General features: G+C 37.4%; 1 protein-coding gene across 3 annotated transcripts in view; it reads right to left on the minus strand.

Moving 5' to 3' along the window:
• The window catches only part of VRK2 (VRK serine/threonine kinase 2), a 117,642-nt gene that overhangs the window by 28,279 nt on the left and 63,377 nt on the right, over positions 1-25,986 (minus strand). For 2 of the 3 annotated variants that reach the window (XM_025868794.2, XM_025868795.2), the window contains exons 8-9: positions 9,640-9,772; positions 164-302 (exon numbers count right to left, since the gene is read on the minus strand). In XM_025868794.2, coding sequence (XP_025724579.1) covers positions 164-302; positions 9,640-9,772 — 272 coding nt within the window. The remainder of the gene's footprint in view (positions 1-163; positions 303-9,639; positions 9,773-25,986) is intronic. The other variant, XM_025868796.2, reaches the window with a different exon arrangement.

The raw sequence follows: 25,986 nt of genomic DNA on the forward strand, positions 1-25,986 counted from the left end.
TAACGGATTTGAAGTCGGTAAGGTGTTTGGCTTTTCAGATGTCAGAAACTGGATTTGATTACTGGAGTGGGTGCATGGCCGTCTTCTCAGGGCTGGAAACTCCCTTTACTGTACCCCTCCGGGGCCCCTGCCCTGCGGGGCTGGAATGCTTGAGGACGGGTACCTTGTTTTAGCAGCCTGGACGGCCGCGGGGTCCCGCAGGCTCCGCTCCCAGGGCAGGCCCCCACACAGGCAGCGCAGCAGGCAGTAGCCGAGGGTCTCCAGGTCGCTCCGTCTGGACAGGGCTGGAGGAGGAAGAAGCACTGACAGAGAAACCCGCGGGACAAGCAAGTTTTGAGACCTAGGGAAATTGTCGAATGAACTCTGGAAAAGCCAAATGGGCAAATGTGTTTTGTTTGTTCAGCTGGATGAAAACGTAAACGCCCGGGCTTTTGGCCACAGTCCACAGACAGGCAGTGACTTGTGGCTGTTGAAAGTAAGGGTCAGTTTCCTCACCTCCTCCAACTCCATCCTTCCTTCGTCTGGCCTGTCACATGAACTCGATCTCCATGGCCTCTGACATGATCCAGACAACCCATAACCTGGCACCAACACTTTCTCCAAGAGCCAAGCAGTAAAACAAAGAAATAAATGTCTGCGGCTAAATTGCTAACATATGTTCCAGGAAGTCCGTGGGGTCTGCACTGGTCATGCGGAGACCCTCGGAGTGCAGACTAAACATTGATGGCCTTTCCTGCTCCAGTCCCGTGAGGAGCATTGGAAGCTGGAAGAATATGACAAAACTGCCATCTAGTGTGCAGGATGGAAACACAGGCCTGTGTGAGGATTTTGCAATTAAATACAAGTACAGGATAAAAAACGCCTACTGTTTTGGACACGCGGTTCTAAAATTTTACAAATATTTTTAGATATAAGCAGTGCTAAGCTAAAATTCTGGTCAAATAGCCTGAATAGAAAAATGTAACCAGGAGGCGATGGGTGTGCAGAGGTTCCTGGACATAGATTTGGAAGCCACACCGAGGCTTTCAGAATTGAAAGTGGAATGGCTTTTCATCAAAAAAAACACAGAAGAACATTTTTAGACCACTATAGATATCATTTATACCAGACTATTAAATGCTGTAGACTAATTTTATCATAATGTTTGTGTTTTTTTTAAAGTGTCTTATTTGAAAAGACAATGAAATCTGATGTAAGTCAAAATAGAACAAATATTACTGAAATAACGATTACAGCGTTAACAAGATCCCACAAAATAAACTCATTTTTTTATAACCATTCCAAATTGTTATAAAACAATAGGCCAGTATTTACATTTCTGCCATTACTTGAATGTTCATCTGTGGAGGGATATAAAACCTCCTAAGTGCAATATGTGGCTGTTAAACCCGCTGTAAACAGGTATCCTATTTTATTATCTTTCATTAAATAAACTCTGAAAAGTCAGTCAGTACACTTAGTTTTTAATTTAAAAAGTCACCTACAAAGAAGAATGCCATGAGCACATCATAACTACTTTTGATTACCACACGTAAGTTATTATAAAAGCAGAAGACAAGATTAGCTGTTACACAGAGTCTGTCTTAACTGCTATTAGAGTATTGGATTATTAAAGGCCCTTCAATCTAGCAGAATGCTACAGTCCCATGGGCACCGTTTACTTTCTTCACAAGCTTCGACAATGTCCTAATGCAAGACTTGGCTCTCCTATTAGAATAAAAACACAATCTCTGCCATGCTGTTTGGTACTGATTTCTTCAGTAATAAATCTCCCGCTAATAATGGAATGGTTCCATTTGTACAGATGTGTGCACAAGTCCCTTTTCCATTATGGCAATTCCTGATTACCACCACTTAAAAAAAATCACATCCTCTAATTTAAAAAAAAATCATATTCTGACACCTGTTTGGACAACACAGGCTACACAAGAGGTCCTTTGAGGAAAAATAATCAGAATTAAAATGGAATAAACCTTCCCAGTCACTTCCCCCCTCCTCCAACGGAGGGATGAATTAATATGAAGCTCTAAGTAAAGACAAGTCATTTAGATTTCTGAAGCCAATCTTTCATAAACTGGTCTTCATTTGAAATAGCCCCTTGAGAGTTAACTTTACTTGACTATTATAGCTTGGTCTTACCTAATTAATATACATTATCACATTTATCAACCTTTATTTTCTTTTATTACTCATATACATTGATAACCATGGTTAGGTAAATGTTTTACTACTATTGCCACTAAAATATATGCAATGTTAGGGGAAAAAAAAATCCTATAGTCACTCTTTCCCACCAGTAAAGAGACACCTCTCCCTCAAATTCCCTCCCAGAGAAACAAATTGCAAAGTTCTATGTGTTTTAATGAAGTTCAACCCCAAGACTCTACCAGTGATTAAGTCTTCTTTCCATCTACTACACAGAGAAGAGTCATTTTTTTTTAAGGTTTTATTTATTTATTTGACAGAGAAAGAGAGAGTGCACAAGTAGGCAGAGAGGCAGGCAGGGAGGCAGGAAGGGAGGCAGGCAGAGGGAGAGGGAGAAGCAGACTCCCCGCCGAGCAGGGAGCCTGACGCGGGGCTCGATCCCAGGACCCTGGGACCAGGACCTGAGCCGAAGGCAGACACTTAACCGACTGAGCCACCCAGGTGCCCCAGAAGAGTCATCTTAATACCTGTTAAATTAAAAATAAATATTCAAGATGGCAACATTAACATCTATGTTTATGTGTAATTAACACAATGAATTGATCATATATCTTTGACTTTAAAAATACGTCATCAAAATACAGATGACAGGACAAAAGCATAATAATTACAGAAGTCAGGAACTGGGTACTCGGATATGTATTATACTAGTCTATTATTTCCTGTGCATCTGAAAAAAATTAAATAAAATGCTGAAAATAAAAAAATAAGAATTGATATTTGAAGAGAACTATTAATATCTAACTATAAAAATCTTTTTAATTTGAAAGTTGAAATATATTATGAACTGTTTTGTTTCTACAGAATTTGGTCTCTGTATAATTTATTATAATACATAAAGTTCTTCAGTTGAATTTGATAATGTAATCATTAACAGTAGTATATTTTCATGTAGATTTCCTAAAAAACCAAACTTTTACTTATGATGCTACTGTTTAGAAATGTGGCAAGATTTAATTATTAATACTTTGCCTCTACATTCCCTTGTTAGTTTTAAAATATAATTTAGCATCTAGCATTTATTTAGCTTATTAATATGGAGCAATGCAAATGACTCTTCATTGAAGGCCTGTTGTGTTCTCAATTGCTTAACATTTTCTAAATTATAAAGTACTGTCAAGAGTAACAAGAGTTACAAAAAAAAAAGGCATGGGTGGGAACTTGAATTCTACCTCATTAGAAAGCAGATTCCAGGAACAGTGGATACTAGAGTGCTTAATTAAAATAAAAACAATTGATATGATTTATGGATCTGCTATTGTGCCAGACACTCTAACTGCTTTTATATTCTCTCACTTAATCATTCTAACAATAATATAAAGTACTATTTAAGCCTGTTGATAAGAAAATAAGAAGCTCAGAGAAGTTAAGCAACTTGTTAACTATCACAAAGCAAAAATTGACAGAGCTCTGCATTGAAATGCAAATCTTTCAGAATCCAAAGCCCATACTCACTCTAACAACTACTTTGCCTCTCACATTAGTTTTAACACCATTCAAACCACATTACATATTCTACTTCTATAGTTAGGGGAGTATTTGAGGCAGGCATTTTAACTTAAAACACCAAAAGACATACTGATGCAAAGATGGTTGTTTGGCGAGGAATAAACAAGCAGCAGGTCCTGAGGTCTAAGGTGTAGCACTAACAAAAGTTTCCATGCGGGGCACCTGGGTGGCTCAGATGGTTAGGTGTCTGCCTGTGGCTCAGGTCATGATCTCCAGGTCCTGGGTCCGAGCCCTGTGTTGGGCTCCCAGCTCAGCGGGAAGTCTGCTTCTCCCTCTGCTTCTCCCCCTGCTTGTGCTCTCTCTCTCAAATGAATAAATAAAATCTTTTAAAAAAAAGTTTCCATGCAACTATCCTTTTATGAGACGGTTTCTTTCAAACTATTTCACTGTGATGAAGTGTGTCTAGTAAAAACATTACTTTATACAGTGTTTCGATGGTCCTTCCCAGCTGGTAGGAGAACAAGAGAAGATAACTTAGAGAATTGGTCCTTATTCTAAAGACAAACTGGAGTAAAAATCTGGGACCAACTCACCAAATGGAATGTAACAGGAACGGGGGGGGGGGGCAGAAAGTATAAGTGTTAATCCCAAAATGGATCTGATTATTTGCCTGAAATGCTTTCTGTTTAGTTTTATTTTTTTATATAGAGTAACATGAAGTATGAAGTATGAAGAAAAACAGGATTTGGTAGGAAATAATACAGTGAACTTGAAAACTTCTGCCTTAAGCAGACAGGGTTGAAATGCCCAAAATACTAGTTTATATGCTCCGAAATGACCTAAGAAAGGAGAAAACATCTGAATAAGATGCTCACCTGAAGAAGTGAATGGTGACTATCTGCAGATCAAATTTGGAGTTTATTCTTTCATTCCCAACTAGTAACCTTTGTGATTGTATTTTGTCACTTCAGATGTATAAAAAGCTGAAAAATTTCATGGTGGCCACGATTTATTGCAATTTCGAAAAGGGTATTAGGAAAGCAGAATGCAATATGTCACATTTCAAATAAAACATTTAAACTCAGGTCTCTTACTTTTTAGTACCTTTAAGATTTTAAACCTTAGTTTTTTTTGTTTTTTTTTTTTAATGAAACACTACTGTGTGAGGTTTAGGTAAAGTTATTCAACAGAGCAAAGATGTTTTTGTTCTGTTTTGTTTATTTTTATTTTTATTTTACCCATCCCTCCCCACCTCCCCTCTGGTAACCATCAGTTTGTTCTCTAGAGTTAAGAGTCTGTTTCTTGGTTTGCCTCCTTTTCTGGTTCTGTTTGTTTTTTTCCCTTTGCTTATTTTGTTTCTTAAATTCCACAAATGTATCTTACATTTGGCCAATGTGTATTACTAACCCAACCAAATAGTTCAAAAGACCTACATTAAGGCTTTAAAAGTCATGGCTAAATGTCAAAATTGGGTTATGCCATGTAGAATGAAGAGTGTCTTCATTATTTTTTATTTATACATCGACCAAAGACGATAGGAGTAAATTTACCTAAAAACAGAAATCAATGGTTTGCTTTTCTGACTACTACTAACAGGATCCAAGCTTAATACCTTAATATCATAATTGAAAAATGGGTTCCCTTTTTTGAATTATTGTTGAGGAGATAAATATTGTGTAAACCGTATCATTTCCTCAAGTTTGGTAACATGAAAATACACTCTCAGTTTATTTCACATACATTTTGTAAGTTGGAGTGCTAGATTAGAGTGAAAGGGAACTGTGCAAAAAATAACACAAGACTTGGATTTCATCTACCGTAGCAATTGGCAAAAATAAAAAAGTATATGTCTCTTTCCTTGATACTGAATATATTACACAAATGGACATTTAAAATGCAATTTAGATATCATATTTTATGGTCATCAATGATGTCAAATTAAAACAGGTATTATACACTCAATGCAGAGGTCTGAAGTATTTAAAAAAGCTCAATATGTTAAACGCAGTATATCTCTAGAGAAATTAGGTATTGACTGCATGCCTCAGTGAGTAGAAAAATCTACAAAAATCCATACCACACATTGATCCAAATATTGCTTTTTAACATTGCTAAGAATGTAACAAATTTTAAAATAGTATATTTGACACAGATATAATTCTCTTTAATTATCAGGCAACAAGCCCAAAATATGTCAATGTTTATACATGTTAGTTTTTATGAAGAAGAAAAAATTAATAATAGAAGAGAGAGATAAACCCAATGTATATTCCTCTAATTTTACACTAAATGAAGCATTTCAGCCACTCAGAAAATACCTTGAGGTCATACAAGAGAATTGAGTTTGGAAGAATAACTGCAATTTTTAAAATGCACACAGATCTCCATAGATGTATGGCAGTCCCGGGAATGTTCGTCCCCCTATCCAGCCATCTCTATATATCTCAAGTCATATTTTTTGGTTTATAATAATACAAACTACCTTCCTTTTACATAAAGTTGAACTAGAAAATGCTTAGGTGAAACTGCTGGTTGGCACCTTATAAAAACTCCTTCATTAGAAAAACCCGGTTTCTGAGTACCCACTACAACAAGTAAGAGAGACCAGATAGTCTGATCGGGTTAACGGTCTCTGTTAAGTGGCTAATTCATAAGGCAGTTTTACACTGAATCTTGAAGATTTCCCTGGGCGTGACCAGCCACAGATATACCTGACATACAGCAAATGCGTTGACAACTGGAGGTTCTATTTCCTAGAGATAACTTGTTTTGCTCTTTATGTTTTCCTTCGCATTATCTTTCTCAGTATTTATTTGATCTCATAGCTGGACTGGTAGAGAAAAGATTTTTCTGAGATTAAACTACATAGTGACTGTACTGAAGGTAAACACATGAATATTTATGAATCTGACCTTCCACATTTAACTACAGGATTTATGGCCCTGTTTATTCTGGTTTCCAGATATGACTAAATGATTATTTCATTTCTAATAAATTCCTAAAGTAAAATGTTTTATTTTGGAAGATTAAATGCAAAATGTTAGGAATGAATGGTATTCAAACATTTGAGGATATCAAACCCTTTACTTTATATACTAGACTGAAACTGCATATTAAAATTTCAGCAAATATATATATTTATATGTATTTATGTATGTATGTATGTATGTATGCATGTATGTATTTATGTGTACACAGTGGACCCCTGAACAACACAGATTTGAACTGCATGGGTCCACTTATATGCAGATTATTTTACAGTATAGTACTATAAATGTATTTTCTCTTCCTTATGATTTTCTTAGTAACATTTTCTTTCTCTAGCTTACTTTATTGTAAGAATATGTTATGTTATACATATAACATTAAAAAAAAATATGTGTTGGGTGCTTGGGTGGCTCAGTCGGTTAAGCATCTGCCTTCAATTCAGGTCATGGTCCCGGGGTTCTGGGATTGAGCCCCGCGTCTGGCTCCCTGGTCAACGGGGAGCCTGCTTCTCCCTCAGCCTGCAGCTCTCCCTGCTTGTGCTCTTTCTCTCTGTCAAATGAATAAATAAAATCTCTAAAAAAATATGTGTTAATCAACTATGTTATCTGGTAAGGAGTCTGCTTATCAGTAGGCTATCGGTGGTTAAGTTATGGGGGAATCAAAAGTTATACAGGGAGTTTTTTTTGACTGCACAGAGCATCAGCATCCCTAACCCTCATGTTGTTCAAAGGCTAACTGTATATGTATGTATATCTACACAGATGTCTATATCTACATATATGCCTATGTAGATATAGATTCACCTAGAAGTTTAGTGTAAATTCTATTTTAAAGGCAGTAAGGGAATCTACTTTTTATAAGAATCCTGTGAAAACTATGATAAAAATGAATTATTCACCCCAGCATGTAACTTTCTAGCAAATACCAAAAATATGTAATATAGGGACTTTCCTAAACACTCCTCCCAGGAAGTAATACCATCTCTCTACCATCATTCTCAGTTCAGTCTTCTCCCCAGAGACCTAGCATGGTGAAATCTACCCAACTCATCAACATGTGTTATTATTTAGGGAGGAAAAAACTTAAATGGACTACAGGATAAGAAACTGTTTAAATCGTTCATGAAGATAGCACAATGAAAACACTGCCCTAAACAATGGAATGATTGTAGAGGATGTTCATAATTACCATGGTCCAAACAGTGACCAACTAACATGTAACAACTCTATTTCCCACATTCTGCAATCACAGTTGTTTCTTAGCACTTTTAACAGCCAAAATCAGATAGCATCCATATGAGAGCTATCAGTTATAGAAATAAGTGGTCCCACCATAAGTTAACATCACTAACATAGTTGGACCAATGCTTAGGAATCTGTGTGATGAATTTCCAGTTATACCACTATGAAAAAAGTACTTCTGGGTTTGTGTAAACTCGTCCATACCAATAAATCTGCCAAAAATGAGGAACAAAATTCATTCGGAGTGAAAGAACTTCAAGTTGAAAAAAATGTATCAGTAGGCATTTGACTCTTACGTTTCTTAATTAAAGTCATGTCCCACTTATATCTTTAACTGCTCACTGACTCATTAACAATGTAAATGGTGAAAAATTACACAATATTAGTAAATTTCTTAGTGATCATTATTTTTCTAACTATCTTACTCTTGAAAAAAAAATGCAGTGGTTTCTCTTACTCTGATCAGGAATATAAAAGGTAATTTCCATTTCAGAAAATTTAACCTATGATTCTTCCCAGAAGGAAGGTGTTCAACTGACACACTTGTTTCACTTTTCTCTGGCCTACCTTACACTGGTGTGGGTTTTAATTGCTGTGGAAAATTATCAAGACCCCTTACATTACATGGTCAATGGTCCTTTTAATAGAAAAGGCAATAATATACAGTTGTTTGTACCAACTAAAACTCGCCAGAAAGTATCAGTTTACGGTAACAGTTCAACAGCCATTAACAAGTGCAAATGTCTAATTGCCTTTTAGTGACATGGGGTCCTTTCAAAGCTGTTTCTAAATTATTTGTATGGTTTAGCATATTTGAAAATACTTTTATAAATAAAGTTTACAAAGAATATAATTTTGAAAGGCAAACTTTTTCAATAATCACCATTTTTTCTTTACTAGCATAACATTAGAATTGACTTTTTGTCTTGCTGACAGAGCAACTAAGAAAGTACAGTTGCATTGACCATATTGATTGTGAACAAAGCAACCATCAGTGGGACTCTGCACCATATATTTTCAATATTGACCTCCTACTTCCTTTTCCATGGCTTTCTGGGTCGGCTATTGGATTTGGACTGCAGTGTAATAAACAGCTAAGGTTTAATTAATGGTAAATGAATACAAGACATAGGTTATGACTTTAACTAATTAGGGAATTGTTGAATTAAGTCTGCCTTGGAATGCAAGGCAGTACAATCAATATCCAATAAAAGGACTATGTATGTAATTTACCTGCAAATGTGTTTCCAATACCATCAAAGTGAGTTTAAATAAGTAAGATATATGAAAGGCGACTAGGAGAGATTCCACAAGTTAACACTTTATAGTTTCAGAAAAGATTTCCTTATTGTTGAGAGATGGTGTCTTCTAAAACTCTGATCAGGGCCTGGTGAAAAACAGGAATAATTCTTCCCATGTGCACCTTTACCAGATCTGTAACATTAGTGACAGAGTACAGATTCACTTGCTGACCTCCAAGTTTAACCTATACAAACTCGTGATTTCCTGCCCCAAATCAGCATCCAGTTTTGCTTACTTAACACCCCGTTGTGCCCTTCTCACTTGTCACAATCTCTGTCCCCTCCCCCTTGTAGACGAAATATTCATTGGCATATAAGAATTCACTACTTTTGATAAAAACCTTGTCAATGTTCTTAGTCTTCAAACTGACTATGCAAAGGCCATTACATGGGCCTTATTACTCTTTAATCATTCTTCTGAAATAAAATTAAGAAAAAGAAGAAAAGAAACTGACCTACTCCCTTGTGGGCATCCACGCTGGTAAACTCTATTGTCCCATTGTGGCCTTTTCTAGGGTTTTCCTGATACTGTTTGTGGTTCCCATTGGGACAATATCTGTAGCAAAGTCCATAATCTGCAAGATAAACCTGGAAGACATGAACAGAGAAATGAGTAATGCTTTTGTCCTCCGAAAATATAACCTTTATAATTAAGTCTTAAGAAACTGAGAGGTTAAGAATAGCCTCAGATCTACATTTTATTAAACCAAATGGCACCTCGGGATAAAATATATACAACTGGGGGCCACTACAACTAACTTTCCAGTTTAAATCCTGACTTCATCCTGGGCATATCTTGTTTCTGAGTTGACTGAGATTTTAGTCCTTTTTATTTTACTCCTAAGTTCCCTTCCCTCCAGGTAGGCATCTAGACATCATAAACTAAAATACGGTTTTTTTTTTTTAAATCTGTATTCATACACCTTATGAGGTCTGCCTTTTCTTATAACCCCTCCCTTAAACATAAACATGTTTCAAGCAGGGAGGGGAGAGGAGAGCAAACAATCTAAAAATATAAACCTAATGTTATAGGAAACTCCATTAACAGGAAATATAAAAATAGTGAACAGACTATAAGAGGTAATGACTCTTAAAAAAAAAAAAACCAAACCCACCATGTTGCCTGTATTAGAATGGAACATCAATGCCGTACTTTTGGCCTTTCAGACCGATCCATATCATCACTGTTATCTTTGTAAGTCAGTCAGAATTGCAAGCACGGTCTCCAAACAGAATATAGATTGTTAAAAGTCAGATGGCAATTCAAGTGAATTTTTCTCAGATTACTTTTGGAGAGAGAAAGAAGGGGGAAGAAGTAGTTTTACAGATACAGCATGCCCTGAATAGGGAACTGATATGACTAGACATTCATCCGCACGTGTAGCCAGAATAGAGTAGTTCCCAACTATGTTACCATGCTCCTTCCAAAAAGAAAGCAGTTTAAAATTTTTAAATGTGTTGTTTCACATATATTTCCTTAAAATTGGGGGAGTGAGGCAACATTTCATGATACAGCTTCAAGACAATAGAGTATTGCCTAAAACTTGCGCTTTAAAATATAACAGAAAATTTACTGTGGTATTAATATTACAAGAAAATTTAGTATTAAACTCTAGTCTCTTTAAGTTTTTGGTTTTAGGATAGCCTAAGAAGGAGATAATTTGACCTTCAAAATATAAACAGCACAGAGTTTTCTTCATTTGATGGAGAATATAGCTTGCTAGAGTGTCTGGAAACATGATATTTCAGTTTTCTCTCTCTCGCCCACAGACACCATTTCTCAACATGGCTTCAGAAGTAGCCGATCCCTCTGCCCTAAATAACTAGACTCCAGGATCAGATGTGTAACTGGTTGCTTGCTTTCACTATTTATGATACACTTTATTTAGTTCAAGAACTAAATAGGCTTCACTTTGCAAAGTAGATATCCTGAAAATGTACATACTGGTAATTCAGCAAAAGGAAACATTTTAAATATGCTGGAGTAATTCACTACTTAAAAAAAAAGACCTATAGGAAAACCATAAGAGACTCTTAACTCTAGGGAACAAACTGAGGGTTGCTGGAGGGGAGGCAGCTGGGGGGATCGGGTAACTGGGTGATGGGCATTAAGGAGGGCACTTAATGTAATGAGCACTGGGTCTTATATGCAACTGATGAAACACTAAATTCTCCCCCAAAACCAATAATACTCTATATGTTAATTAAATTGAATTTAAATAAAAAAATTTAAAAAAATAAAAAAAACGACCTATCAAGAAGTTTTTCATGTAGTCATTAGTTAAAAAAAAAAAAAAATAGACCTAAAATTTATGGAGTGCCTAATATGCACCAGGCAGCATGCTAAGAGGTTTATATTCACTGATCGTCACAGAAATCCTGCAGGTAGGTACCATTATCTCCATTTTAGTCAAGCACAAACTGAAGCCTAGTGAGATTATGTGATTTCTGTAGTAAAATGGAGCCAGAGTCTGAAACTGGAGTCTTCACTCTCAATCACTGTCAAAGGGAAATTGCACTGGACAAGTTACACAGACAAGGAAGGCTTTATTCAAAGCTACTGAATAAGGGAGAGAGACCGCTGCAATTGGGTAAGAAGTCTGAACTCAACTCCGCTGAAATAAAACACGGGCAAGTTTTTAAGTGCAGAGGGTGAGCTAGTGAAATAACTGGAGGAGGTTAAGGGAAGGCTGGTCAGTGTGACTAGGTTCTCCATGTTGTTAACTGATGTGTAGACGCCAACCCTCCCTCAGAGTCAAGGGGATAAGGGCACATCTTTCTTAATGACTACATTTTAAAGGGATGGCTCCCAGGTCCTTGAAAAAGACATTCCTGGGTTGCAAAACGGGCAAGAGGCTGGGAAAAGATTTACATCTCAAAGGCACAGAGAAAGAACTTATAATTTCAAGTTTTCTAAGGTAAATGCTCTAAAAAAAAAGGACAGGGGCCTATAATCCAGAAGAAAATTGTCTAAAGTTCAGTCAAGCTGAAGACACGAAGCTAATAATATAGTAAAGAAAACATATGCTAACCATTTGACTCAGAATACAGTAATTTATTTGAATAGTGCTGCAGTGGACATGTGGGTAAAGATACCTCTTTGAGATAATGATTTCATTTCCTTTGGATTTATACCCAGAAATGGATTGTTGGATCTTATGGTAGTTCTATTTTTAATTTCTTGAGGAACCTCCATATTGTTTTACAGGGTGGCTGCACCAGTTTGTATTCCCACCAACAGTGTACCAGGGTTCCCTTTTCTCTACATCCTCACCAACACTTGTTATCTCGTCTTTTTTGATAATAGCCTAACTGGTGTGAGTTGATATCATACTGTGGTTTTGGTTTGCATTTCTCTGATGATTCAGAGATCTTTTGTGGTTCCAAACAATTTTTAAAATTGTTTTCCTATTTCTGTGAGAAAGGCCACTGGAAATTTGATAAGGATTAAATTGAGCCCATTGATTGCTCTGGATAGTGTGCACATTTTCACAATTTTAATTCTTCCAACTCATCAGCATGGAATTTCTATTTATCTGTTTCTTCAATTTTTTTCATCAGTGTTTTATGGTACATAGGTCTTTCATGTTCTTGGTTAAATTTATTCCAAAATATTTTATTCTTTTTGATGCTATTATAAATGGGATTATTTTAGTTTCTCTTTCAAATAGCTCATTGTTAGTGTACAGAAATGCAGCTGATCTTTGTATACTGATTTTGTATCCCGCAACTTTACTGAATTCATTTATCAGTTCTAGTAGTTTTTTGGTGGAGTCTAGGGTTTTCTCTATAATAATATCATGTCATCCACAGAGACAATTTTACTTCTTCCTTTCCAATGTGGATGACTATTTTTCTTGCCTAAATGCTCTGGGTCGGACTTCCAGTACTATATTTGTTCAGTACTATACTTGTTTTGTGGCCTAACATATGATCTATTCTAGAGAATGTTCCATGTGTGCTTGAGAAGAATGTGTATTCTGCTGCAGTTGGACGGAATGACCTGTATATGTTAGTCCCACCTGGTCCAACATGTAGTTTAAGCCCAGTGTTTTCTCATTGATTTTCATCTGAATGATCTATCCATTTTTGAAAATGGGGTACTGAGCCTCATATTATTGTACTGTTGTCTGTAGGTGGAGATTTATTTTATTATTATTTTTTAAGATTTTATTTATTTGACAGAGACACAGCGAGAGAGGGAACACAAGCGGGGGGCAGAGGGAGAGGGAGAAGCAGGCTTCCCGCTGAGCAGGGAGCCCAATGTGGGGCTTGATCCCAGGACCCTGGGATCATGACCTGAGCCGAAGGCAGACGCTTAATGACTGAGCCACCCAGGTGCCCCTGTAGGTGGAGATTTTAATCTGTTAATATATGCTTTATATATTTGGTGCTCCAATACTGGGTGCATAATCACTGATCTTAATAGAGAGTCGTGGGCAGGATTCAAATAATCATGGAATGCTGTCAAACAAAGTGGTAGAACAAACAAATGTCTATCCCCACCACCCAATATATAATCCCCGTTTTTTTAGTTTGTTTTTTATCTACTACTGCAGCATATGGTTTAAAATATTTATATTCTATGAGAACTGGCTAAATTCTCTAAAATCCTCATAAGTTTTACCACTAGCATCTATCAATATTATAGATCTTGACGCACTAATGAAAAAATTTAGGAGTGACTGAATTTGGTAAGTGGAGATTTTGGTATAAGCACAGTCAATAATTTGTCCCAAGTAATCAAAATGTCAATAAATGAATTTGATACAAATTAGGTCAAAGTGAGAGTTTCTATGAAGATATGGTAGTAGAAAAACGCAGTCTAGAATTCTGGAAGAACAATTCAAAGAAAGAAAAAAAAAGACTGGGAAATATTGTCAAACAAGATAAGGAAGGAAGGAAAGGAAGAAAATTTGTTGAGGTTCTACTTAATGTGATAATCACTGGGCAAAGTACCTTTCACAAATTATGTCATTAAATCCACGCAACCTCCCAGCCAGGTAGCACTGGTCTCATTTTACATATGAGGAAGCCAAGCACCCCAGTTATTAAGTAGCTTGTCCAAGTCAGCGCTAGTAAAGGATGGAAACAGGATTCAATCCCATGCCAATATAACATGAAAGTCCATTCTCTCTTTTTTTAATAGAGTATAGAACTTGGGGTTCTGTCCATTGCTGAAATTTTGTTGAAGTCAAAGATAAGTTTAAGCAGAACTTAATACAAACTAAGGTCTGCAGTCTAGGTCCTATTTTTGTGTGCCCTTGAGCTAAGAATTATTTTTACATTTTTACAGGATTATTAAAAAAAAGAAAGAAAAAAAAAGAATATGCAACAAAGACCCATATGTGGCCCACAGAGCTCATAAAAGCCTGAAATATTTACTACCTGGCTCTTTACAGAAAAAGTTTGCCAACCCCTAATCTAAAATAAAACTTGCTTTCTAGTTAACTTTTTAAATATTCTCTTTTTTCTGTGAAATAAAAAATAACTAGTTAATATTTTTCATTTTAAGTATAAATATATATAATATCCCTAGTTTTAGACAAGCCTGTAGTGGGACAGTCCAAAGTACCAAGGTCAAGTAGGAAGTGATTATTTGCATTGTAATCATGCTAGGCATAGAAAAATGTAAATATCTAGCTTCCTAATGCATTTTAATTTTTTTAAGGATTTTATTTATTTGAGAGAGAGAGAGAGGGCATGAGAAGGGGTGAGGGGCAGAGGGAGAGAGAGAAGCAGACTCCCCACTGAGCGGGGAGCCCAGGGGCTCAATCCCAGGATCCTGAGACCATGCCCTGATCTGAAGGCAGATGCTTAACTGACTGAGCCACCCAGATGCCCCTCCCTAATGCATTTTAAATGATTTTCTCTTCATGTGACTTTTCTGACTTTAGTAATCATTTCTTTTCTCCATGAGTAAAAGAAGAGCCCTGCCTGCCTCCCTTAGATCTTTCTATTCCACTGCACTACCTCTCACATTTCCACATGGAACTCCTTTTCTTCTCACCTTTCTTAGACATTACGTTTTATTGTAACTTCGTGAGGTGGGTAGGGAAGATGTGTCATTATCCACATTTAACAGATAAAAAATAATGTGTGACACCCAAATAATGCAAGTCACCCAATGCTAAGTCCAGCTTCTACAAAGAGTTTTGCTTCAGTGAGTTGCTCAGGCTCCCCAACTTCCCCACTCCAAAACAACCCACCTAATCTGAACTAAGGTTTAAATGGACATTTGACTTTATTATTTTACTACTGAAAGGGTAGTGTGGCAGCCACTGAGGGTCCAATTCCATCCAGAAAGAACCAACCTTTCACCTATGAGGACGGCAGTAAGCTGACGATCTCGAGCGACAAGGGCCATCAGGAACAGGGCCATCAGGAACTACTATGGCATGCGAGTCAAGGCCATGCTCTTCCTAGGCTGCACCTGTCAAACAATGATCATGGTGGGGGTACTGCATGGCCATTGCTCCCCAAGGGGCTCTTCCAATAGGTTCTCTCTGCTCTGATGCTCCCGGTCAGAGCTGTATCACAGTCTGAGTTCTCCCAGCTCGACCCTGCCTGTCCCCTTGCCAGTCACAGGGGTCATATCAACATCCTACTCTCAAAGCTTTCCTTGGCCAATCTTGCTTTTTCTCTTTTTCTCTTCATAGATAATATACTTGCTTCCCCCATTAAGACCTTGCACTCCTAATTCTATCTCAGCAGTGGCCCTCCAAGAACTGGACTTGGCACAGGTGGTCAGTAAATCATAGCCTTCGTTAAAAGCACTAAACAAATAAAGATGAAAACAATTAGACTTTGATGCCCATGAGGAACGCAACTTTCCTATACTGAACAGGACTCTCTCAAACATTCTTCCCCTTTTACTAACTAGATCTGCACCCATATATGCCATATTCTCAAGTTCTGCACTTAGTTAAACCTTTACTTCCCATTGCCTTTGTTTCCTAATGTGGGAAGGCTCTTACACTGCTTTATTTTTCCAAATGGATAGGTACCAACCAATGATCACAGAACACCCTGTGATAAGTCCTCTTTACAGTGAATTGAGTGGGAAAGGCCTTCATCTTCAACCCAGCATCCCTCTAGGGATGCCAAAAGTGCTCTTCTCTACCTCCTACCAAAGCCCTGGATTCACACTTCACAATTCCTGGGTTCACCACTCTCCCCTGAATCCTATTCTGGTATGTACATTCCTTTAACCACAAAGCAACTTACTGGGTTTTCATTTATGTCCATGGATTTGCTATTTAAAAATGTATAGCATTATTTAGCTTTTCTTTTCTTTTTTTTGGGGGGGGGGGAGGGAGGGAGAGGGAGAGGGGGAGAGAGAGAGAGAGAGAGAGAGAGAGAGAGAGAGAGAGAGAGAATCTTAAGCAGCTCCGTGCCCAGCACAGAGCCCGATGCTGGGCTTGATCTCACAACCTTGAGATCATGACCTGAGCCAAAATCAAGAATTGAGTGCTTAACCAACTGAGCTACCCGGGCACCCCTAGTTCTTCTTTTATTTAAGCCCTGGCTCCATATTTATAGGCTGTTAGCTCTGAGGGGCCAAGTGGCCAGAATAATTTTGTACACATCTTCATATCTGTGACAGCACCTACTCTTCAGGCCTTCTACACAGGCTTAAATAAATTTTTATTGATTTGACTTGATGGTAATAATTGGAAAAACTGAAGTAAATTCTTTCAATAGCTGCCTGAGTGCCAAGCATGGTAAACAACTGAGAACTGTATATTTACCAAAAAACAAAGAAAAAGAAAAATGAATGCATATTTATTGAATGCTCACCACGTGAAAGCATTAAGTGCTTTACAGAAGTCAAATCATTTAACCCTCATGACCCTAAAAGGAAGTTATTTTAAGATACCTTGAGGATGAGAAAATAGAATGAGTCGAGTTAGGCATCCTGTGCAAAACAAACTTAGAGCAAGAGGCAAAGTTGAAAGTGAACCTGAATCAGTCTGATCAGAGGCTGTTTTCCCAGTCTCACTTAGAGGAGAGATGATATAGGCACATCTACAGGTCCTACGATAACTTTTACTGTGAGAAAAGTCCAGCAGATTTAAATTTGGTAGTATTTTAGAGCAAGGGGAGTTTATTTCTAATTGAGAAAGAAACATTTGAGTCGGGCCTTGACAAATACCTAAGATTTCCACAAACGAGGATAGGGAAAAAGAAGTAACCCAAGAAGGAAAACCAGAGCACAGGTCGGTGTAGGTTGGTAGTGCAGAGGTTATTGGAAATACAACACAAGCCAGGAAAACTGGTTAGCAGAAAGCTTCTAAAACCATGTCAAGAAGCTGGGACACAATTTTTGCACGTAAACGCAAGTCACCAAAGGTTCTTGGCAAAGAATAGTATTATCGGTACCAGCAGCACCATAACGAGGAAACAGCAGCAGAGAATCCATTTAGGAGAATGTAACAATAGTCCAGGCAAAGGCCAATGGGAGGGCAGACTAGCGCACTGGTGAACAAAAGAAGGGAGACAAAGAAGAACCATGGTTCTTGGATAAGAGGACCAATGACAACTCTAAAAATGTGGCTGGCCAGTGAGGAGTCAGTGAATAAAGGAAACAGGTAGAAGAGGTGGTTTGGAAAGAAAATGATTTATTCATTTTTGTACCAAAAGCAAAATGGTTGATTGGTGGCTAACACCCTAACCCAACCAGTTCCTGGTTCTTTCAGTTTATGCAAGATTAAGTGGCTTGCTCATAGTTGATGGAAAAAGTAAAGGACCTCTTGCCCAGCAAGAGTCACATCTGCTGCCTTCCTGCTCCCCAAGCAACCAGGAATCCTAAGCACCAAGCAGCCAAACTAGCTCAAATGGAAGCATTTCTCAACACTTGATGCGATGGACAGGAAAAATGTCAGCTGGAGAAGGGTGCAAGAGGTTATGGAGCTGAGAGAGAAAGAAGCAAGACACAACGTGAACAAATGTCACTGCCCAGTGGGATGTGGCCACCCATTAAATCACATTATTACTTTACCTCCGCTTTGCAGACTGATTATACATTAGAGATGTATATTCAGCCCCCAAAATGGGATTCACTTTTTAAGAACTTAGCCTTTTGTCATACACTCTCATATCTTATAATTTACAGTATTTTATACAATTAAATCCTTTTAGTTAACACACCTTGTTGTATCGAGAAATGTGTCTGTTAAGCTCTCATTATCAGAGACTGATGGAAATTATACTCTGGAGGGAGACAGCCACTATTCGTGACTTTTTTAAATGGAAATTTAGAAAACACTTTGAAAACTCTAGCAAGAACATAAAGACTTACGCAGCAACTTTGAAGGCTCTTTAAAAAAAGCCAGCATTTATCTTATTTGAATAAGGTATACTATTTCCCTATCCTATCAACAAGATACTATAATGTAAAAACCTTCGCCAGAAACTAAATGCTTCCTGACTAATGAAAATCACTATATGCCAAAAGAGGAATAAAGCATGCAATGTGTAAGCAGCATGTTTATGTTCACAAACATCCCTGTCTGTTAAAAACTTACATGTAACCTCACAGATGCTACTACATGTTGATATAAATCTGTGCTTTTTACTCTTTTATTGTACAGCACTTCTTTTGTCTTTCAGCTTCCCTACCTTGTTTTGGCCAGTAATGCCGCATTACTGCTATACAGTCTAGAAAAAATAATGCAACTTTTAAACGGAGCCAGCTTACTTTTCAGACATGATGCTTATTAGAATAAGCATGAAGATGTATTTTTCAAAACTACAGTCTGACCTGATCTGAGCCATAAAAAGTCTGCAGTTTCTGTTTTCTGATGGATGCAACATGCGGTTATTCTTAAAAAAAAAAAAAAAAAAATCTGTTTTAGGTGTTGGAGGTTTTTTCCCTTCTCGGATCCCAAAACTACCTATTTCAAATCTGAGATTTTATCCTGTTTTCTTTATACGTAATATTCATTGAGAGTGAGAGACTTAAAGACACATCTGTGGGGTTAACTTATGAAGAGATGGCGGATGAGCAGGGCCTCCTCTAATGATCTCTTCAGGCATCTACTGCTCTGTTGGGCTCAGGCCTATGGGTCCTTTAAATGGTGCTGCAGATTCAAGCATCATCACAAAACACCCAGGTATTTAGCAGTATTCTAAATGATATTCGCATTTTGAACCCGTGACCTGTTTTTCTATTCCAACCTTCTTTTAGCAATATGTGAAAGCCTATTTGATCAAATAGGGCTGTGACTTAATACACTTTCCAGACTTTTGGGGGAACTTCCCTCAGTAGATCATATGGTAGAAATTGCCTCTGTCCTAAAAATGCCTTTCGCCCACAAAAGAAAACCATTCCAATTACAGTTGCTTTCCAATTTGTCCTTCTGACACAAGAATTATATGAAAGAACCTACAATACCCTTTCTTTCTAATATCCAATGTGATATCAAAGCACATAATTTGTGTCTGTCCTTTAACAAAACAAATAGGCAATGGGAGAGGATAATCTGAATTGCATCCAATTTATGGTCTTCCTTTTTGTCTAAATCAAATCTGAACTTAAGACTTTTCAGCATGTCAGTGAGCATTCTCAGAGCTTGGTGTATCTGTAAATAGTAGATATTCACGAAATGTTAGCTGATATAATTTGACTGCCATTGCTATAATCTTATAAACAGGTTTGCCACATGGAAGTTCTATCTACATAAAACACAGCTAACCAACATTCAAACTAGCTGTCCTGTTCCACATTAACTACAAATCCCACCGATTTCAGAGATGGCATTTGAGGTTGCCAGCACCAATGCCATTCTCACATGCAGTTTTTTTAACAGCCCCTAAACAGGGGTACAACTTAACCCATTCAATTTATGCAGCTTAAGGAGTTGATTCAGAATCCAAAAATGTCATTTTCCCATACTAACTAAAAAACAAGCACCGTGTGTGTGTGTGTGTGTGTGTGTGTGTGTGTGTGTGTAATCTGTGAAGCAGGATGCTCAGATAGTCTTTGGTCATATATGCATTTGGCCTTCAGAAATAGAAATAATATGACCAGTGGGACGCAGGATGCTTTTGTGAATCAGGATGCTCAAATATTCTTTGGTCATGTATGTATTTGGCCTTCAGAAATAGAAATAATATGACCAGTGGGACTCAGTAGGCACTCAATAAGCATGTATTGATTATAGAAAAACACTAATTTTTCAACAGCATTAACTCTTTTGGGAACCATATTCTTGGGGATATGTAATTTGCTAAATGGGCCATCCTACATTTACAGTGCATATACACTCCTAAAATGTGAAATCTTTTCCCTTATGTAGAAAATGGACCCTGGATGTTCTGGTTCCTACAACTGGGGGGACATCTATCAATAAACTACACATCTGGGGAGAATTATACTTATTAAATCCAATTCATTACCATCTTCTTAATATCTAACCAGAACATCATTATGTCTTTTTTCACAAATCTAAAGAATTCTTGGAAAGCAAAAGATATGATATTCTTTTGTTATAAGTATAAAAATAATGAAATTATCTTCTAGCTATTACTTACTGAGTGCTTACTATGTGCGTCTTATTTGTTTAAGCCTTTTACATGTTTAAATCACTTGATTCTTCTCCCTCTGTGAGGGAGGTACTATTATCCTTATTTTCAAATGTGGAAACAGAAGCAGGTGAAAAAATACGGCAAAGGAAATAGCTAATAAGAGGCAGAGCTAGAACTCAAAGCCAGGGAGGGAGTCTGATTCTGGAGCTCACACCCTTAACTATTTTTACACTGAATCTATACTGAAAGTTATACAAATCACTGCCATCTTCTTCTATTAAACTTTTTGCCTGGGATTAGGAGAAGGTAAACCACCCTTTTTTTAATTTTAATTTTTGTTTTGTTAAAAGATTTTATTTGAGAGAGAGAGAGAGGGACAGGGAGAGGGAGAAGCAGACTCCCTGCTGAGCAGAGAGCCTGATTTGGGGCTCAATCCCTGGACTCCAAGATCATGACCTGAGCTGAAGGCAGATGCTTAACCGAATGAGCCACCCAGGTGCTCCACACCATCCCTTTTTTTTTTTTTTAATATCTTCTGATTCTGAACAAGGACATTTAGCTTCAGAATAAACAAGCAGTCTATTATGAAGATTCCACCACACATGGGCAAGAATTAACTGCCTGGAGATCCCATGTGTAAGAACAAATCCTGTTAAAAACCTAGCTGATCTGGGCCAGCCCAGAGTGGCCCTAGGCAAAATAAAAGAGGGTACACTTCTCTCTCCCCTGTTCTCACTTTTCCCCCTTTCCATTCCGCCCCCCCCATTCTGGTGCTCACATATGGCCAAAATACACTGGTATTTGTGCTCAAGTGTTAGCAACTTATATGAAACAGAACACTCTCCTGAGGTTTTTATTAAAATTGTTTGGAAAATGTATTATCTCAACTTCCACCCAAAGATTTGTCTAGGTCCCTGTATTAGTTTTGCAGGGTTGCTGCTCTAACAAGGTACCACAGATTGGGCAGCTTAAACAATCACAGAAATGTATCATCTCCCAGTCCTCGAGGCTACCTGTCTGCCCTCAGGGTGTTCGCAGGGTTGGTCCCTGCTGGGGGCTGGGAGGGATGATCTGTTCCATGCCTCTCTCCTAGCTTCGAGTGATCTCAGGTGCTCCAAGTTTATAGAAGGCATTCTTCCTGTCTCTTGTCTTTCCCCTATTCATGTCTGGTCTGTCTCTATGTCCAAGTTTTCCCATCCATCCATAATCTCAACTATACTGGATTAGGGCCTTCCCATTTGACTTCATCTTAACTCAAAAAAAACCCTATTTCCAAATAAGGTCACATTCACAGATACTGGGGGTTGGGACTTCAACACCCTTTGAGGGGACACAATTTAACCCATAGCAGCCCCTATTTCTCAGTTTCTCTCTAGGAATATGCTGGCAGAGCTCTACCCATTAAAAAAACAAACAAACAAACAAAAAACACTGCTAATGGCTGTATAAAGTCTTAATGATCTCTTGACACTGGATAGACTTCTCACAACAGGAATTTAAGAAATGTACAAATGCCTTAGTTGCTATACGTGGCTCTACCACATCCAGCTCTACTTGGTTGTTTATCTGTTACTACTCAACACTGACTAATCAATTCATGTATGTACTAACCTATTCAATTACTCACTGTTCGCTCACCATTTATTTATTGAGTGCCTATTATATGCCACGCTCTGTGCCAGCTGCTGGGCACACATCAGCGAATACAACACAATCCCTGTTTTCCTGTATTCAAGACTAGAGACTGGCTCTCCTGAGGGACATTCAACTCAGGGAAATCATGCTCACCTGGTTCTGCACCAGTAGTTTCCTAAGTCAGATTTGTAGCTTACAGCCAGTTCTGTGCAGGAAGTCAGGGGAGAGCTAAAGGGGGTCAAAGAGATCATATGATCTAGGTAACTCAAGAAGAAGTTTCCTGCAATAAATAATTTTTAGAAAAGGAAAAAAAGAGCTTAAGCACATGGACTTAGCTTAGGCACATGAGCCACTGGGTGGCTCAGTTGGTTAAGCAACTGCCTTCGGCTCAGGTCATGATCTCAGGGTCCTGGGATCGAGTCTCATGTCATCGGGCTCCCTGCTCAGCCAAGGAGTCTGCTTCTCCCTCTCCCTTTGCCCCCCCCTCCCCCGTGCTCGTGAGTGCTCTCTTTAAAAAAAAAAATATTTAAAATAAATATATAAACAAAAATCTTAAAAAAAAGAGCTTAAATACAATTAGAATAAAAATTGTCTGTATTCCCATTTTCTAATGAATGTTAGGATAATGGACAAAGAAAGTAGATATAAAACTGTACCTGACATTGAGGAGTGATGTTGATTTTGTTAAGTAACAGCGTGGTGATAATACGGTAAACTGTCCTTGTTTTGTGAAAATGCATACATTAAGTATTTAGAGATAAACTGTCATGATATCTATAATTGTTTTAAAACCTTTCAGGCAAAAAATAGATAAAATTTCAAAATGTTAATTTTGAAATCAAAGTAATGGGTATTGGGAGTTCTCTATTATTCAGTATGTTTCAAATTTTTCAAAATACAAGGTTGAAAAAAAAAACTGTATCCTCCTAGAGGCACAATTATCTACTTACCAGATTCTCACTCGTCTCAGAGTCCCAGCACTGGGAAATAAGCTTCACAAAATATTAATTTTAAATATGGAGACCATGGCTTCTAAATCATAATTATTATGCTGTTTTCTTCAGTATTTTCCACTCATCACCACCTTCCAATAAGACTCTAGTAGCCTATATTCATATTACTGCCATTTGCATAGTATTTTGAATAAGAATTTTTTTTTTATATGGATTTAATCTGATTTAAAATCAGAAATCTTAATATACACATGTTAAGAATAAATTTTGATAATAGGAACACCATTCACTATCAGATAACAGAGCTAAAGTACATTTGATTAAACAATTTTAAAGTAATTTAATAAATTGGAGTGCAGTACAACATAGCAGTATTAACACATTATAGAATGTTAGAGGGGAATAAAATTTGGAGTTTATTTTTATTTGACAAATCATACTGAAAGAATCCCCAAATAGTAAGTTTATAAAACTGATCTATAAGTAGAGATACACAGAAGGTATTAAATCTTAAAAACATATTCATATGACAAATTATATTGAGACAAAAACTTTAGTGGAAGTGTGTATTTTACAAACAATTCTATTAATATAAAGCGCATAAAATTTTAAAAGTTCAAATAACTAAAATCATAGGAATAAATTTCAAAGTCCCTTTGCTCAACTAAAAGTGTACATCAGAACCTCACAAGGAAGAAAGACGTACATGTTATTGCATGTTATAAGTGACTATAAACACTACCATGTTATTTAGTCTACAGTATAATCCTATCCATGTGATATCAAAATACCTTAAAGAAGCCTTACCAGCTGTACCATCCAGTAATATTATGGTATCATCAAGTTAAGACATACAATGCTACTCCAAAGATAATGAAATACAGAGGTGTATCACCAGGACTAAATTTTATATATGTTCAACAAATGAAATGCTACCTCTAAAAATGGTACCATATTATGTGCATATACCAGGCAAAATTCTTATAAACACACATTCGCACTCCATCTTACAAGTAACTGTAACTGATAAATGGATTATGTTAGAATTCCCTCTAGCAAACAGTGAACAAGCAGCTTTAATGAGGCTTATGACCTTACCCTATGGATGAAAGTGAGCATTTTGCTACCAGATACAGGTCAGGTACTTCAATTCCTGCTCCCCGATCATTAAATTTTTTCTAAATTTAAACTTTTAACTTCCTTCGCTATGCAACAATAGCTGGACACTTTGGAAACATTATAAGAAACATTACCTTATGCAATGAGTATTAAGCATTTGGAAACACATTTTTAGAGAATTACAGAATTTTAGAGCTACAAGGGAACTTTTGAAATCACTCAAAGTCTCACATTTTATTGACTGGAGAACTAAAGTCCTCACAGGTTAAAACATTTGCAGAAGGTTGCAATCCTGCTCAGGGTTAGGGCTGAGTCTGGAACCTCAGCTCCTGACTTTCAGTCCTATACAACTCCCTGTAGTCAAGTAAGTGTTTTAAAAAATGATAGGTTTCCTAAGCCATACTTATCCCTCCATTTGTTGACACACAGAACTGTTTTCTCTACCTGTGAGGGCCTTTCTCTCTGACTTAGCAGGCAGCTTTGGGGCAGAAAACACATGGAGCGTGGTGGGGTGAGGGACCGGAGCAATCAGGTCAATCTGGGCACTAAGTGAGATGGCACTAAGTGAGATCCAGACTGGCCTCAACCTCCTGAGTCAATAAAGTACTTCTTAAAGGGTAATTACAAAAGCAACACTAACCCAGGTACTGTGAGGAATACAAAAGAAGGAAGAGAAGTGAAACCTATCTACAAAAGTCTCAAGGAGTCCATTCTCGTTCAGAACATAAGACAACTGAGACTGAGGGCATTTGCATTTAGAATACATATTAGAAGCTAAAGGAAATTGGAAAAGGAAATCAGTATAAACCAGAATCATTCAGAAAGTCTTCATGTAAAAGCACGAATATAAGCTGGTGTGTGAAAAAATAATGTGCTTCCATGAAAAGATGCTCAATATCACTGGTCATCAGGGAAATGAAAATCAAAACTACAATGAGATATCACCTCACACCTGTCAGAATGGCTAAAATCTAAACACAAAACAACAAGTGTTGGTGAGGATGTGGAGAAAGGGGAACACTCTTGCACTGCCGGTGGGAATGCAAGCTGGTGCAGCCACTCTGGAAAATAGTAAGTAGAGTCCTCAAAAAGAGAAAAATAGAGCTACCCTATAATCCAGCAATTGCATTACTAGGTATTTACCCAAAGGATATAAAAACAGTAACTCAAAGGTATACATGCACCCTAATGTTTATAGCAGTTGTAAGATGTGGTATAGATATACAATGGAATATCACTCAGGCATCAAAAAGAATGAAATCTTGCCATTTGCAATGACATGGATGGAGCTAAAGTATGTTATGCTAAGCAAAATTAGTCAGTCAGAGAAATACAAATACCATGTGATTTCACTCACATGTAGAATTTAAGAAACAAAACAAATGAGCAAAGGGAAAAAAAAAGAGAGAGAGAGAGAGAGAGGCAAACCAAAAAACAGACTCCTTAACTCTAGAGAACAAACTGATGGTTACCAGAGGGGAGGTGGGTGGGGGAATGCGTGAAAGAGGGGATGGGGATTTAGGAGAGCACACGTTAGGGCGCCTGTGTGGCTCAGTCTAACCGACT

The sequence above is a fragment of the Callorhinus ursinus genome, unplaced genomic scaffold, assembly GCF_003265705.2.
Source record: "Callorhinus ursinus isolate GAN/ISIS: 27379988/994484 unplaced genomic scaffold, GSC_fseal_2.0 scaffold10, whole genome shotgun sequence".
NCBI lineage: Eukaryota > Metazoa > Chordata > Mammalia > Carnivora > Otariidae > Callorhinus > Callorhinus ursinus.